Raw genomic sequence first — 14,580 nt, 5'->3', positions numbered from 1 at the left:
AGTACCAAAAAAACAAAACTTATGAATGTAATTCATATCATGTTTTCTTACACTCAATTTATGCTTTTGCTTTCCTTTTAGCACATCTTTGTATATATTCGGTGCTATTCTGGGTATGTTTGTTAGTGATGCAGGAATTGAGAAGCTCGACTCAATTAGAAGTGAATTTGGTTACCAAACAAGAGAAGACAGAAGGAATGCTAAGTGTTCAAGCTTAGCATGGCCAGACCACAGTCGTGCTCTGTCCCCCTGAATCTCCTAGTCTTTTGCGAATTAAGTAAAGAGTCTTACAGGGGAGTAACACCAGAGTGAACACGGTTGAAGCACGCTCGTATCCCTCCCCCTGAATATCTCAGGCAGAAGTTGTTGTTCTACTCATTAGGGGAAGCACTGCTAGAGGCTCCTAGCACAATTATGTTCATGGAAGCACGCGTCAAGCATGACCGCGCTTCCTCCCACTGAAAATGTTAACAATTTTCATTCAGAAAATTTAATATTTTTAGAACTTTTTTCTTTATTTTATTGTAATATATATATATGAGTTTATTTTTCTCTCCCAAAATTCCAATAAATGAAAAAACTTAAATCTCATAAATCAAATAAAATCATGTTAAAAAATCATGTTTTTTTATGCCAAATGACGGTTTTTACATAAATGGACAATTTTGCTCTATCAACAATAAAAAAGTTAACACTGTTAATGGTGTTTTTCAAATCTAAGAAAGCACACATCATAGATTCGGAAAAATCTTCATTCTTTAGTTTGCATAACTTCGAAAAAAACACAATTTTTGCAAGTACCAAAATTTTTGTATTTTAAACACAAAAACTAAAATAGCATCTAAATAATGAAAATATGTGCATTCATACACTTATCACTTACCATTGCCAGCTAAAAATTTAATAGTTTTAGTTTAATTACATTTAATTCTTTTTATTTTGTTTATTCATATTTAGATTTGTCCGCATAACCTATAGTATTATGTGATAATAATTAAAACAGACAGAATACTTAAAAGAGATGACTAGTCCGATCTAAGCCACCAACGACTCCTCTCTGAACATTAATATCATGCATGAAGAGATGACTTGTTCAACTAATGTTCAAAAATCTCTGCTATTGGCATTTATGAGCAGATTAATAAATGTTATCCAAAACGACTAGATGACATCCTAACATGTGAAATGAAACAAACATGAAGTTCGATATTTTATAAAGGCAAACTAAGCGAAACCTAACTTATATTTGGTGACGGTATCACCGAAGTCAGATTCGCTTCTCTCTTCCAACTATTGCAACCGAACTCCCAATTCCTAATTATTCCAACCAAGTACAATCATAATTTTTAAATGACCTGAGAAGTCTGAACGTGCAGAGAAACAAACGGTGAAACAGCAGCCAAAAACTCCGGGTCAGCCTCAAGAGCAGCCATCGACTTTGCCGGGAGGCAAACCTCCAAGTCAACACTACCACCTCCTTCCCACCCTGGGTACGATGACACCTTTCCATCGCTCTTATTCGCACTCCCACTCCGTAACGCCACGGCCTTTCCCCATCCAAAATCACACCCATACATATCAAACCTCGGTGAACTCCCCATCACCACACTAAAATCATCAAACATGCTCAACCTGTAAACCACCGGCGCTTCAACCCATTTTTTCACCATCCCACGTATGGCATCATTGGTATGTGACACAATTCCTTCATGAATCACCCACGCCGCCCACCCAAAATCATTCTCAAGTAGCTCTCCTGCTGTCGCTGTTATGCGGAGTGAGTAAATGGAGTTACCGAAATAGTTGGGAGATTGAGAAGGTTGTAATCTAGCCCTGTTCTGAATAGCCACCCGGCAGCTGGTCACTTGCTCGGCCGGGAATCGACGGGCGCGGGTGATACACCGCCACATCAGCGCACTGAGCGACTGGAATGATGATATCTTGTTTGTCCCACGCTCTTTATTGGCTTTTGCTTTCAGTTTTGCTATGGCTTCTGAGGAGAAGTGAAACATCTTTTCTCGGAGAGGTGGAGGGAAGTACCTTTCAATGAACTGAGACTCATGAGTGAAAGGTAGTTTCAGTGGAGGTTTAGCTCCGTCCAAAAAGCAGCGGTCATGAACGGGAGGTCTAGAGGGAATAACATTGGTGTTTTTGGAGCGGCAGATCTCTGCCCATGTGGTGAAGAAATGCCAGAATGAAGTGCCATCTCCAACCACATGATTAAAAGAGCAACCGAGAAAAACACCATCCGCCAACACTGTTAGCTGCAGTGCGACAAGAGGAATAGAGTGACCATCGTGATTAGTAGCACCATCATAAGGAAAGAAGGATTGGATAAAAGCAGGGACGTCAGAGAAAGGTGCAAGAACATCCTCCACTGATATTGATTGAGCATCAGCTTGAACAAACTCTGCTCCTTCATTGTTGCAGTCGATGAACACAAAGGTACCGGTGATGTTACCATCATTGTCAACTTCATGTTGGGTAGCAAGACGGCCTGCGAGAGGGTAGAAGTGGTGAAGGGTGGAGGAGAGTGAGGTTTTGAGATTGTTGATGATGTCATCGATGGAGAAGGTGGGAGGGAGATTGGTGAACAGGTGGCCTTTCTGGATATACTGTGGGGAGAGCATGGCCAGATCCCATGGAGTCAAATGGCATTTCTTGTTAGCAAGGAGCTTTGGTGGTGGTTCGGCTTTCACCGTGCATTTGGAAATGACGGTAACCATTGCGGGAGATGAAGGCATAGGATCTTTATATGTAGGGTTTGGATATATGTTCTTATATATATATGTTCCAGCATATATAAAATATATGTTCCCATCTTCTTTTCAATGCACTCCCATCTTCTTTTCAATGCACTACCATCATCTTTTCCAAAAATATATGTTCCAGCGAGCCTAAATGCGCGGTCCAGTCCAAGTGGCGGCTGTTGCTTAGTCCAAGCTGACCGTTTGGTGTCCGTGAAATTTCTGGGAAATTGTAGTCTGAACTTGTATTTTTTTAACAGGAAGGAAACAGCTGGTATTTAAAATCATTTTAAGTGTTTGGTAGAACTTGACTCAGTCTCGCTCTGACAGTCTGGCTTGGCAAACAAGCAACTAAGTTTTGCAATGACCTGCTTGGTTCATGCCCCTCTCTCTCTCTCTCTCTCTCCAAGAATTAAATTTTAAAATATAGATTTTTCTTTTTTTTTCTCTCTCCATAAGAATTTAATTTAAAATAAAGCTTTTTTTTTTTGTTTAAAGTGAAGCAATGATTTAAAAATTACCTATTAGCATTTGTTGTTCCTAAATGGCCAATAAACCCTTTTTTTTACATATTATTGGCAATCATAAGTCTAGAGTAAAACAAATTTAGAATTTCTTTTCTTTCTCTAACCTCAAAAGATATTTTATTTATAGATTGAATTCCGTTAAGTAAACTAAAATTGCAAGTTAAGTGCAGAATATCCAAGTTTTTACAAGGGATGATAAAATAAAAGTAAATTAGTACTTTTGGATTTACATATAAAATATTTTATTTATAGATGAAATTTAGTTAAGTGCAGTGACTATGACTCTGTGTAGAACTATAATTCATCATACCAAAATAAATAAATAAATAGATAGACATATAATATATAGGATAAAATGAGAAAAGTTTAATAAGGTGAATCATTGGTAAAATACAAAGTATCTCAATGATAATAAAAAATAAAATAAATTTTTTGTGGTTCGATCCAAGGTCTGCTAATGGAGTGTTAGCATCTGTTCTGGCCTCTATTGCGGTAGTTAAGGTATGTATCTCTCAAAGGTGGATGGTAATTTGAACTCCAAGATGTTCAATGATGTGGACTAGGGGGTATATTTCATCTAATTGCTATGGGTGTTGAGAGATAGCCCTGTGTTGGGATGACTAAAGAAAGGATATCTTATGGGACATCGTACCCCGTACCCTCTTGACTTGCTCCTGGTTTGCCTGCTCATTGTCATTAGTATACTCAAGTTCCAGTTCTAGTGCTTGAGCCAATATGTAATATTCTAAAAAAAGAAATAGATTCAAGAAGTTAAATCTCACCATTACAGTTACATGCCATCGAGAGAGATGCAAGAGCCTTTAAATAAAGTGGTTTTGGGCAGGTTTGAACCATTAACTGAGAGACCCTAGTTGGAGTAGGCATAGACCAGGAGATGCACTCGATGAGTTCTATCAACAGTTGGGAACGATTATTAGAGATCATAGACCTCCTATAGAGAGCTCACCTATAGTGAAAGATGCGATCAGCTGAATTTTAAAAGACTTAGGGGATAAATTTCTCCTCAATGAACTGAAGAAGTAATAGTTTCACCTCCTTTACATACATTAATTTGACTACTGCTATTTGTGTGGTTAATCATGTACATTAGGGATAATATACAATTTAAGTGTATGGGAGAGGTGTCACGCCATGAACTCGGTGCGCTGACAAATGACTGTAGGCCCACAGGGCGGGGAGCCCAGTGAACTTACAAGGCCTCAAAACATAAACACAGACTGAGAGTAGAAAATAAACTGACAAAAATACCAAATATGAGTACAACTTAAGGTTTACAACCAAGCTAAAATACAAAGAAAATGAAATACAAAATGACCTACTAGGAGGTTCTTAAACAACCATACGACTGATACAACAACATAAAATACAACTTCAAAGGAAAAGATCTACTAGAAGTCTTCTAAGATCCCTGGGTCTACTTCTCCTGATTTGAAAAGGATTTAAAATAATCCATGAGCTCACTACCCAAGTAAGTAATCCAAAAACAAACTGAAAGCAAAAGTTCAAGTTTGAAACTTGCACAAAAATCAATAACACAAAATAGTTTAAACAAAACCTAAGGGTAAAGCAATAAATAACATATTCCAAAGTATGTCTCCAAATTCACTGTAAATGCTAGAGATCATTTGTTTATCCTCGGTGACCCGAGCCAGAATAACAGAAGTCATTTATTTATCCTCGGTGACCCGAGACTGAATATCAGGTGGCCGTTGATTATTTCACCGAACGGACACGGTGCGAAACTGCAGTCTCATTTTTCCAAAATTACTTGTCGACAAGGTTAGGATTTAACCCCCCCCCCTGACAGGGTTGCATATCACTTATTTGGAGACCCAAAATATTCAAACAGATTTCAAAGCGAAGAATACAAAAATATTCATAAGTATCTTCCAAAAATTCATGTAATAAGATAAGGTAAATAAATAAATGAATAATAATTAATTAAATAATTAAATAAACGCAAAGAATATACCAACTTTTTCCAAACCTTAACCTGGCTACTATTTTGAAGAAATAGTAACAACAATTTAATATTTATTTTGCCAAAAACAATGTCATGTAATAACAAAGAGCAATTAAATAATTAAAATAAATAAATAAATAAATACCCAAAGATTCCTAACTTCCAATTCTTGCCATACTCCCACTTTAAGAGGTAATGAAAAGTAAATTTCCACTAAAAGCAAACATCTTATAAAAGAAAAAAATGATAAAATAATAATAAATAAATAATTACCCAAAATCTACCAACCCTCTAATTATGTTTGAATGACTAAGATTTTAATTCCAAATCATCATGTTTGCATGATTGGATGGTTGGAAAGGAATATTATTATACCATTTGGTTGATAAGAAAACATAAACAAATATAAACAAATATAGATATTGGTAAGGTAAAAATCAAGGTTCCAACTAAGTCTAAGAGTTATTTAAATAGAACATAAATAATAGAATGTGATGGCATTTCCAAAATAAGTTTCAAAGAATAATCATAATTAATTTTCAAAAAATTTATATAAATTAAATTCAAAACAATAAAATTTTAAATACAAGAGATTAAGGGATTACTTACTTGATGATCTTCTAAATTCAAAAGAAATACAAGATTATTGCTCAACGTGGTCCTATAATCCAAGGGAAAACCAACCAAATAGACATGAATACTTGGAAGAGTTCAAGCACAAAGGCTAATGATAAGCTAGTCTAAAATACCAACACTCTTCAACAAAAGCATGGTCTTTCTAACCACAAATTAGAACTCAAGGATTCAAAGGAAGCAACAAAAGCAAAACATCAAGAGCTATAATTAATTGAACACAACTCATGCTCTACCAACATAGTGGTTTACTATGCCAATACATGATATATAATTTCTCATTACCACAACCATGATGCATGCCACTTAAGCACTATTATAATGTTTATAAACTATATATATATGTGTATATATATAAGGGTAGGTGTATGTATGTAAAACCCATACACCAATGCATGGATCATGCAAGCTAACATTCAAGGGTGTAAACAAATAGTTTCATGCAAATGAGAACATGGTTTCAAGCACAATAAATAACCATGGTCTCATGCATGCAAATATATATATATATATATATATAGCTCCATGCAATGATAAGGCAAAAACAAATCAAAAGGGTGAAGCTCCACAAGCACACATCATCATCATAGACAACCATGGACACATGAGAGTATAAAATCACCCACTAAATCACGTGCAACTAAACCAATGTGGCATAAAAAGGTTTCAAGTTCCAAGGAGTAAGAAAAAGATAACAAGCTATAAGGACCTCAAGGGTTGCATGAGTATAAGCACAAGCAACTAGGAGCTTCAAAACATGCATCTCTTTAGAAAATAACCTATAACCATGCTTAAGATTTCACATACAACAAGCTTCTCCCAAAACTCTAGCATCAAGCCCTACCACCAACAAGAGAGCAAGACACCTAACTAGACTTCGGGAGAGCACCAGCGGTTCGTTTATCTCCTTAGCCTCGCCTCCGGCCATCAAGATCTCCGGTAGGAAAATGAGCTCCGGCGATAGTATTAGCTTCTCATGAAATGTCCCAAGAGAGCAAGGTGGAGTGGGAGAATGGAGAGGAAAGAGAGAGATGGAAAAATGAAGGAGGAAGATGGTCATGGGGTGTAAAGGCTCGGACAAGAGGGAGACAACGATGGGATGGGCGTCCGGGAATCCCTCCGGAATTTTCTCTCTCCGCAAAACTCTCCAAGCAAGGTGACAAGAAGAAAAAGAAGGGGTTAAGGGAAAAGCAAGCAGGTTTAGCAACTTAACTAGGTTTTAATGAAAAGGGGGGTAGGTCCACAAGTGTTGGCGGGGTCCACAAGAGGTGTAGAACTTTGAAATTGTTTGTTTTAGTCGCTTGCATACTTAGTGTGTATGGTAACTAGAATTTGTTGGGAGACTCATAGTCTAGCCAATGACATGTGTTAAATATGCATTTTATGCTTTAATTACTATTTTTATTAAATTCTTGGCTTTGTCACTTGCATTTGTTCACCAACTCATCCTACATAGCACTCTGGATATCAAAAGTAAGTTTTTTAAACCAAAGGCATAGATGATTTTTATTGAATGTTTATAACTTTTGAAAATTGTTGATTTAAAAAAAGTTGTGTATTATTATAATTAGTAGACAATCTTTCTTTTAAAGTGTGAAAGCTACTTTTGGAAAGTCAGTATACTTATATGCGTTAAAGATATAAAGGGCTATTTCAAAAGATGAATACATGTTAATATGGTAGAAAAAACTACTACCTCTCGTGTGTGCAGCTGCTCTCTGAAATTGGTTTCCTTTCTTGTGAGAAAGGGGCATCACAGATTATGTGTGAAAATTACTACCCGTTTTGAGTGTCAAAGGCAACAAGTCCCAGATTACATGATCAAGTCTAATCTAAGGAAAGGTGAAGTAAAGAGAGAGAGAGAGAGAGAGAGAGAGAGAGAGAGAGAGAGAGAGACACACACACACACACACACACGTGAAGGTCTTGAATCGAGTAGACTTGCTTTCTTTTTGAGCTTTCATCTGTACTTTAATATCTTCAAACTTTGTTTAGGCTTTTAAGACACTTCATCATTGATGCCTAGGTCAAGTACTTATTCTTCCTTTGTTTTAGTTGTTCCGATTGCTTAAGGACAAACAAACACTTAAGTATTCAAGGAGTTTGATAAGTGCTTGAATGAACAAATTTGATTATTACATTCAACACACTTTGCATATATTTTTTCGAGTTATAGATGAACTTTGTACTATTTTTTTTCTATTTTACTTTTAGAGATAAATAAGGATAGATAGAGCTATAGAAGAGAATTAGAGATATTTTGAACCAAAGAAGTGCAAAATATGGACTTATCAGATATGTTTATGGCCAAGGTTAAGACTACAACCCAGATGGTAAGAATAAGATTAACGGAATCAATACTCGATAAAGAGATGGTGTTCACAAAGGATCTTATGCTTAATCTTATGAGCTAGTTTACTCCTATAAGATCCTCTCGTGCTAGCAAGCATCGGGGAGTAACTGGCCTTATGGTTGTTGAGAAGTGCTTGAACATGCATATTTCATATATCATTTGCACTATCTGCATGTTATTTCATATATTTAGCGCCAAACAAGTACAAAATTGCATTCTTTTGATTACTAATGGCTATTATTGAATTTTAAGGCTAAAAGAGCGATTATGTAGGCGATTTGAGGTAGATCGGACCAAAATACAAGTTTCAAAATACCACCACAGCCTCACCACGACGGTGGTCCAATCATGCCAATGCACTGAACTCACAGGGCAGCATCACAGGAGGCACAGTAGCCTTGGCAATAACCATTGTATACATAACACCCATGGTCATAATGTACAACGCGTAGAGCCAAACCGAGTCAAAGTGCAACTTATGGCGCGAGAAAAGATTTGAGATCACAACAGGCCACACAACAGCCATTGTAACCCCATGGCGGACTCAGGCTATAAATAACCCTAGATGTTCTTATTTTCAGAGAAAGATTTTTTTTTTGCTGAATTTGGTTAGAGGTGACCGGACTTTTGGAGTGTAGCACTGTTGGAGACGAGGTAAAACTTAATTTCAGTGTATTCCGTTGAATTTCTCAAGAGGGAGTAAGCACATATCTTAAGTTACTAGTGCTTTAGACCTGGTTGGTAAAAGATTGGGATCAGTAGGCTTTTGAATTCTCCCGGTACAACACTAGATAACATTGCCATATCCTATTTTATATCATAAGTACAAATTGAGGAAGCCCCAAATGGGTACCCACTCCTTCCAATTCCACCTTAAATTCCTCAATTGTATTTTAGTAGTTAATTTATAGAAATAGATTTACTTTGCTAGATTAATCACCATAGACATTAGGCTATTAATTAAGCAAAAAAGAAGTAATAGGAGCCTTTCACTGTTCACTGAGGGATACGACCCCCGTGCTTATCCATGGGGTATTACTTGGTGACCCGTATACTTGTGCAATTACGTGCATTAGACCATTCGTGTGGTTTGTATGTGTTAGTTGTAAGGATCGTGATAATTTCCAGAATTGCCTTTTGAGCAAAAGACTGAGACTTGTTAAGGTTTAGGAGTACTTTCCGTGCATTCTTCTCATTCTCTTGGCTTATAGATGGAGAGAATTCCTAAGGCATTAGAGGAGATATTTTCATCAAAGTAGGATGTTACACTGTAAGGAACTCATGAAGAAAGTCACTTGAAGAGATTAGAGGTGGCGTACCTCATCTCAAGCTAAGCCATAATTGTGTCTTTCGGATAGAGAGAATTAATTTTATGTTTTCTTTATCTTTTGTGATGTTTTCCTTAATTATAAAGAACTAAATTTCCTAGGGTATTAGACATTGATGAACCCTAGGTTTTGATCTTTTGTAGACATTAGATTTTGGATTTTATATTGATTATATTTTGATTCAATTGTGTACACTTGCGAAACCATGTTTTCTACTATATTGAGAGCTCAATATCATGTTTGATTGCATGTGTGAGATCAAAAGATCCTTCATGTATAGACTTAGCATAATTAAAGAGATTTGTGAATAGATTTAGGATAAGACTTTTGATGAACTCTCTGCAAGTGCACAAATCGTTACCAGTAATAAAATGGTACCCCACAAGGGGGTAGGATTGTAGAACCTCAGGGACTGGACTTCTAGTACTAGTTGATCCTCTAATGTCTAGTCAAACTAAAAGGGTGATAAAGGAATTAACTACTAAACAAGACTAAGAGCAATGTGGTGAAAGAACCAAGCAGACTAGGGTTGAGTTTCAATAACAAGAGAGCAATGCCCCAGGATGATTCCTATGTGGTCAAGATATTGACTTGGTTCTAATGCCTACTAAGGTACATTCTAAGATCCTTGTGGGTGCTCAAAAGCTTTTTTGCATCTACGGGTATCAACTATGCTAAGCTCTACATGTGTAACTACGGTCTTCATACATGCCAAGTTTGCAACTACACTAGGTAATCATAACTATGGTAATTCACACACATCAAGTTTATACAAGCATCTATGCAAATCAAGCACATCAAGTTACTTAACACATGAATTACACAAGAAAGCAATAGAACTCCATAGACATTAGAACTCAAGTAATCAAAGTATAAGAGACAACATAGTTTACAATCCTGTGGCACTGTAGAATGGTTAGCCCCTTATGAATTCATACAAATGAGATAAGAAGATGAACATAAGGAAAAGAGACATCTAGACTTCCCCCTTTCACAAGATCTCTTCAAATGTACTTCAAGAGCTCTATGGAATGGATAACTCTAGTTCTCTGGTATCTTTGACTCACCCTTGATCTCCTTAGCTCGAGTGGTGACGACTGATCATCGTTCTCATGAGAGCTCCCCCCCCCCGGAGAAAAATACTCACGAATAGAAGATATCGAGAAACCCTAAATCTAGGAATTAAAAAGGAACTTTTGGGCTTAATACAGTATGAGCATGGTCGTGCTCAGACCGTGATCTTCTTGGATCTTGATAAGTGCTTGTGTATTAGCAATGCAAAATATTCTTTTCTTACATTTAGCATCACTTTTATCATATTTTATCACTTATGCATGTGTATTTGTGTTCTTTTGTGCATTTAGGGTTATGGAGACAATTGTGGAAGAAACAAAGCAAAAGTAGATCGTTGATGCATTTATTGATGAAGTTCTTGGATTGGACAAACACAAAGACATAAGTCATGCTCAAAGACATATGGGTGTGTGCCAACCTCCCTTATGCTCAAGTGAATACACAAAGTGGATGGGCACAAAGGGAGTTACACTCATGTGTTCCGACCTGTGCAATACTAGCAACATCTTCATCAATGTGGTTTCAATGAAGACACAACATGATCTATAACATGAATGTGTGCCCATTCATGTGGCCTTATTGAAAAGAATGGAATCGGGAGCATTTTGGTGAAGTACTATAGCAAGTTACTGTAGTAAATGAATGTGTCAAAATTACTGTAGCAGTTACTGTTCCCAACTCATAGGAAACAAGTTCTGGGAATCTATACATCCGTATGGATACCCGATTCCAACTCCTATAAATACCGCGATTTGAGTATTCTTGAGAGATCTTTTTCCCATCTTTTGCCCACCTTAAGAAGCGCTTGTGGCTAGGGTTTGTAGAGGCTTTCCCTAGGTCTTTGGAGTGGTTCTACGGCCTTCGACATCAAGTCTCTTTGGAAGAGAGCTATTGGGGGAGCTTTCGTCGCCATCGATTTGGTGAGGTGTGCCCTAGGCTTTACGAGGGAACCCTTGGAGAAGACAAGGTGACTCTATAAGACCATCGATACGGACTACAAGGGGGTTTTACATATGGATTGCATGCTTTTATATTTGATTTCATTGTTGATTGTATATTGCTCTATGGAAAGCTAAACCCCTAGTGGGTGATTGAACTTGTAAACCCTAGGATGATGCTATTTCATTGGCTCTTGTTTTGCTTTTTTAATTGATGTTTTAATTGAGTTCCAACCTTGAATGTTTATTTCATTGATTTTCCTTTAGAGTGACACTAGAGTTGAGAATCCATCTTGGTAATCTTTATGGATGAGTGACACACCATGAGGGTTAGACAAAGTAAGATTGGAGAGGGTTGGAGGGTTAGTTAAGAGGTACCATAACATCCCCTTTCCCTTCCGATGTGATTTATCTTACCTCTATGTTCCAAGAGTTCTTTGCGGTAATGATAGAGTGAAATGCAAGCAATAGAGTGAATCATTGAAGTAATCCTTAGTACTGAGGCTTAATTGTGACTAGGGTTTTTTGCTTGGACCAAAGGGTTAGATCTATACTAGAAAATAAGATTTATCACTTGGAATCCCCAGAGCTTCATGCAACCCCACACAGTGCGAGGTGTCGAGAGTATCTTTTCCACTGGGCCATAGTATGAGCATTAGTCATGGTTGGCCTTAGGTTTTGGACCATGTGTCTTTGGATTTCCATGACTCATTAAATGTCAATTAGGAGGCCGAACTAGTAGTCTTGCACTTGAAACACTAGTCCTAGGGTGAGCAATGTCCGAATATCCCATTCTCTTATCGATTGTCTCTCCTTATCCCTATTGCGCTTCTCTTTCTTTTCTTTATTTCTACTTGCATTGATCTTGTTCACTCATCATAACTTGGTTTTCATCCTAGCTAAATAGCATTACTTCTTGCTTTCAATCACTATTCCCTGTGGATATGACTACCCACTCACCGGGGTACTTTATTATTTTAATAACCCGTGTACTTGCGGGGCACTCATGCAAGGGGTGTGTTAAAGTTTTTGCGCCATTGTCGGGGAATAGGCGTTTTGAAAGTTTTTGCACTTTGCTATTTTAGCTATTCATCCCTTGTTGTATTTCACACGTTCTTATTCTTCCATCATTTGGATTTGTTTTTCTTTCTTTGGTTGCAACTCCAGGTTATGACCCGAGAAAACCCTTCAACTTTAGTTAAAGGTGATCCAAAATTTAGAAGAAGAAATCATAGACGGGGAAAAGAACCTGTGCAAGAACAGTCAAATCAAGTTGAGATAGAAGGTGAATGGTCTGATAATATGGTAAAACAGTATGAGCAGTGGAGGACACTCTCTGATTATTCCAGATCCGTAGTTCTTCTCACACAGTCAAGTATTGTATGGCCACCGATTATAGCTCAGAGTTTTGAGCTCAAGCCAGGCTTCATCCAAATGTTACAGTAGTCAGCACAGTTTAATGGTTTGGTTGATGAGAATCCAAACAATCACATAGAGAACTTCTTGGAAGTGTGCGATATGCTCAAGATTAATGGTGTTACGGATTATGCTATCAAGTTGAGGGCTTTCCCATTTTCCTTGAAGTGGAGAGCAAAGCAACGACTACATTCATTACCTAGAGCATCGATCACTACATGTGAGGAGATGTTAGAAGCTTTTCTTGCCCGATATTTCCCTCCCTGAAAATTTGTGAAGCTTAGGAATAAAATATCCTCTTTTGTACCAACAAAATTGGAGTCTCTTTTCGAGACATGGGATAGGTTTAAGCATCTCCTGTAGAAATTTTCTCAACATGGGTTCCCCGTGTGGATGATAATTCAAACTTTCTACAATGTTTGAACCCAAGCACAAAGCAATTACTTGATGCTGCAGCAGGAGGTACCTTAGGAAGCAAGACCCCTGAAGAAGCCTGACATCTTATTGAATAAATGACTATGAGAAGTTATCAGTGGAACACACAAGATAGAAAGAAAGTAGCTGGACTTCATGAGATTGATGCAGTCACATCATTGGCTGTCTAGGTTATGTCGTTAAGCAAGAAGTTAGACACTCTAACTTCTCCAAGAGGAGCGGCAATGATGAGTTGCACTGGGTGTGGTGGAGGACATGCTCCATCTGATTGCCGATTTCTATTGGTGGTACATCCTTAGTAGAACAGGTTGATTTTGTAGGCAATGCAATGAAAGGTCAAGGAAATCCTTATATGAATATCTACAATCCGGGTTGGAGGAGCCACCCAAACCTTTCTTGGAGTAATCAAGGACAACAGAAGACTATGGCACCACCAGGTTTCCAACAACAACAAGCCCCAAATATAGAGAATAGAGTTTCAGGGTTGGAGAACAGGATGACCGACTTAGAGAAGGCTTTGACCAAGTTCATTCAATCATCGGATACAAGATTTCAATCGGTTGAAGCCACACTTCACAACCACACCTCATCATTGCATAACCTAGAGAATTATGTGAGCAAATTGCGAAGTCACTCTCGAAAAGACCTCAAGGGAGTTTGCCTAGCAACACAGAAACCAATCCAAGAGAGCGTGTGAAGGCGATCACTTTGAGAAGTGGTCGTGACGTTGAGAGTAGGCTCCCTAATGAGAAGACAAATGTTGAGTCACCCAAGGTCGTGGAGGTTGAGGAGAGAACCAAAGAGAAGGAGGTACTACCCCCACCTTACAAGCCATGAAACCCTTATCTTTCAAGATTGAAGAATGACCAAAATGATGAACAATACAAGAAGTTCTTGGGTCTATTCAAGCAGTTGCACATCAATATCCCGTTTGTGGAGGCGTTGTCTCAAATGCCTCACTATGTAAAGTTTCTCAAGGACCTCTTGACCAACAAGAGGAAGTTAGATGAGAGTGCATCTGTGTAACCAGATGCTTCATGTTTGGCGGTGTTGCAAAAGAATATGCCAAACTAGAAGAAAGACCTCGGAAGCTTCATCATCCCATGCAACATTGGCAGTTTGGGTGAAGAGAAAGCATTGGCGGA

The 14,580-nt window shown here is 37.8% G+C and overlaps 1 protein-coding gene and 1 non-coding gene across 2 annotated transcripts; both read right to left on the bottom strand.

Moving 5' to 3' along the window:
• Positions 1 to 1,036: 1,036 nt before the first annotated feature.
• Positions 1,037 to 2,811, bottom strand: LOC120280007 (uncharacterized acetyltransferase At3g50280-like). The gene is made up of 2 exons (XM_039286703.1): positions 1,329 to 2,811; positions 1,037 to 1,235 (listed from the first exon to the last, which is right to left on the bottom strand). The coding sequence occupies exon 1, from the start codon at positions 2,742 to 2,744 to the stop codon at positions 1,347 to 1,349; it is 1,398 nt and encodes a 465-aa protein (XP_039142637.1). The 5' UTR covers positions 2,745 to 2,811; the 3' UTR covers positions 1,037 to 1,235; positions 1,329 to 1,346.
• A 10,465-nt stretch (positions 2,812 to 13,276) lies between these two features.
• On the bottom strand, positions 13,277 to 13,383 carry LOC120281506. The gene has a single exon (XR_005542645.1). It is a non-coding gene; the product is annotated as a small nucleolar RNA R71 (small nucleolar RNA).
• Positions 13,384 to 14,580: the final 1,197 nt, after the last annotated feature.

The sequence above is a fragment of the Dioscorea cayenensis genome, chromosome 17 (genome assembly GCF_009730915.1).
Source record: "Dioscorea cayenensis subsp. rotundata cultivar TDr96_F1 chromosome 17, TDr96_F1_v2_PseudoChromosome.rev07_lg8_w22 25.fasta, whole genome shotgun sequence".
NCBI classification, from domain to species: domain Eukaryota; kingdom Viridiplantae; phylum Streptophyta; class Magnoliopsida; order Dioscoreales; family Dioscoreaceae; genus Dioscorea; species Dioscorea cayenensis.
This window is presented reverse-complemented; position numbering and strand designations above follow the sequence as displayed.

What these genes read in the sequence shown, in the direction of transcription:
- LOC120280007 (XM_039286703.1), bottom strand. Translation starts at nt 2,744, where the DNA reads ATGCCTTCATCTCCCGCAATGGTTACCGTCATTTCCAAATGCACGGTG.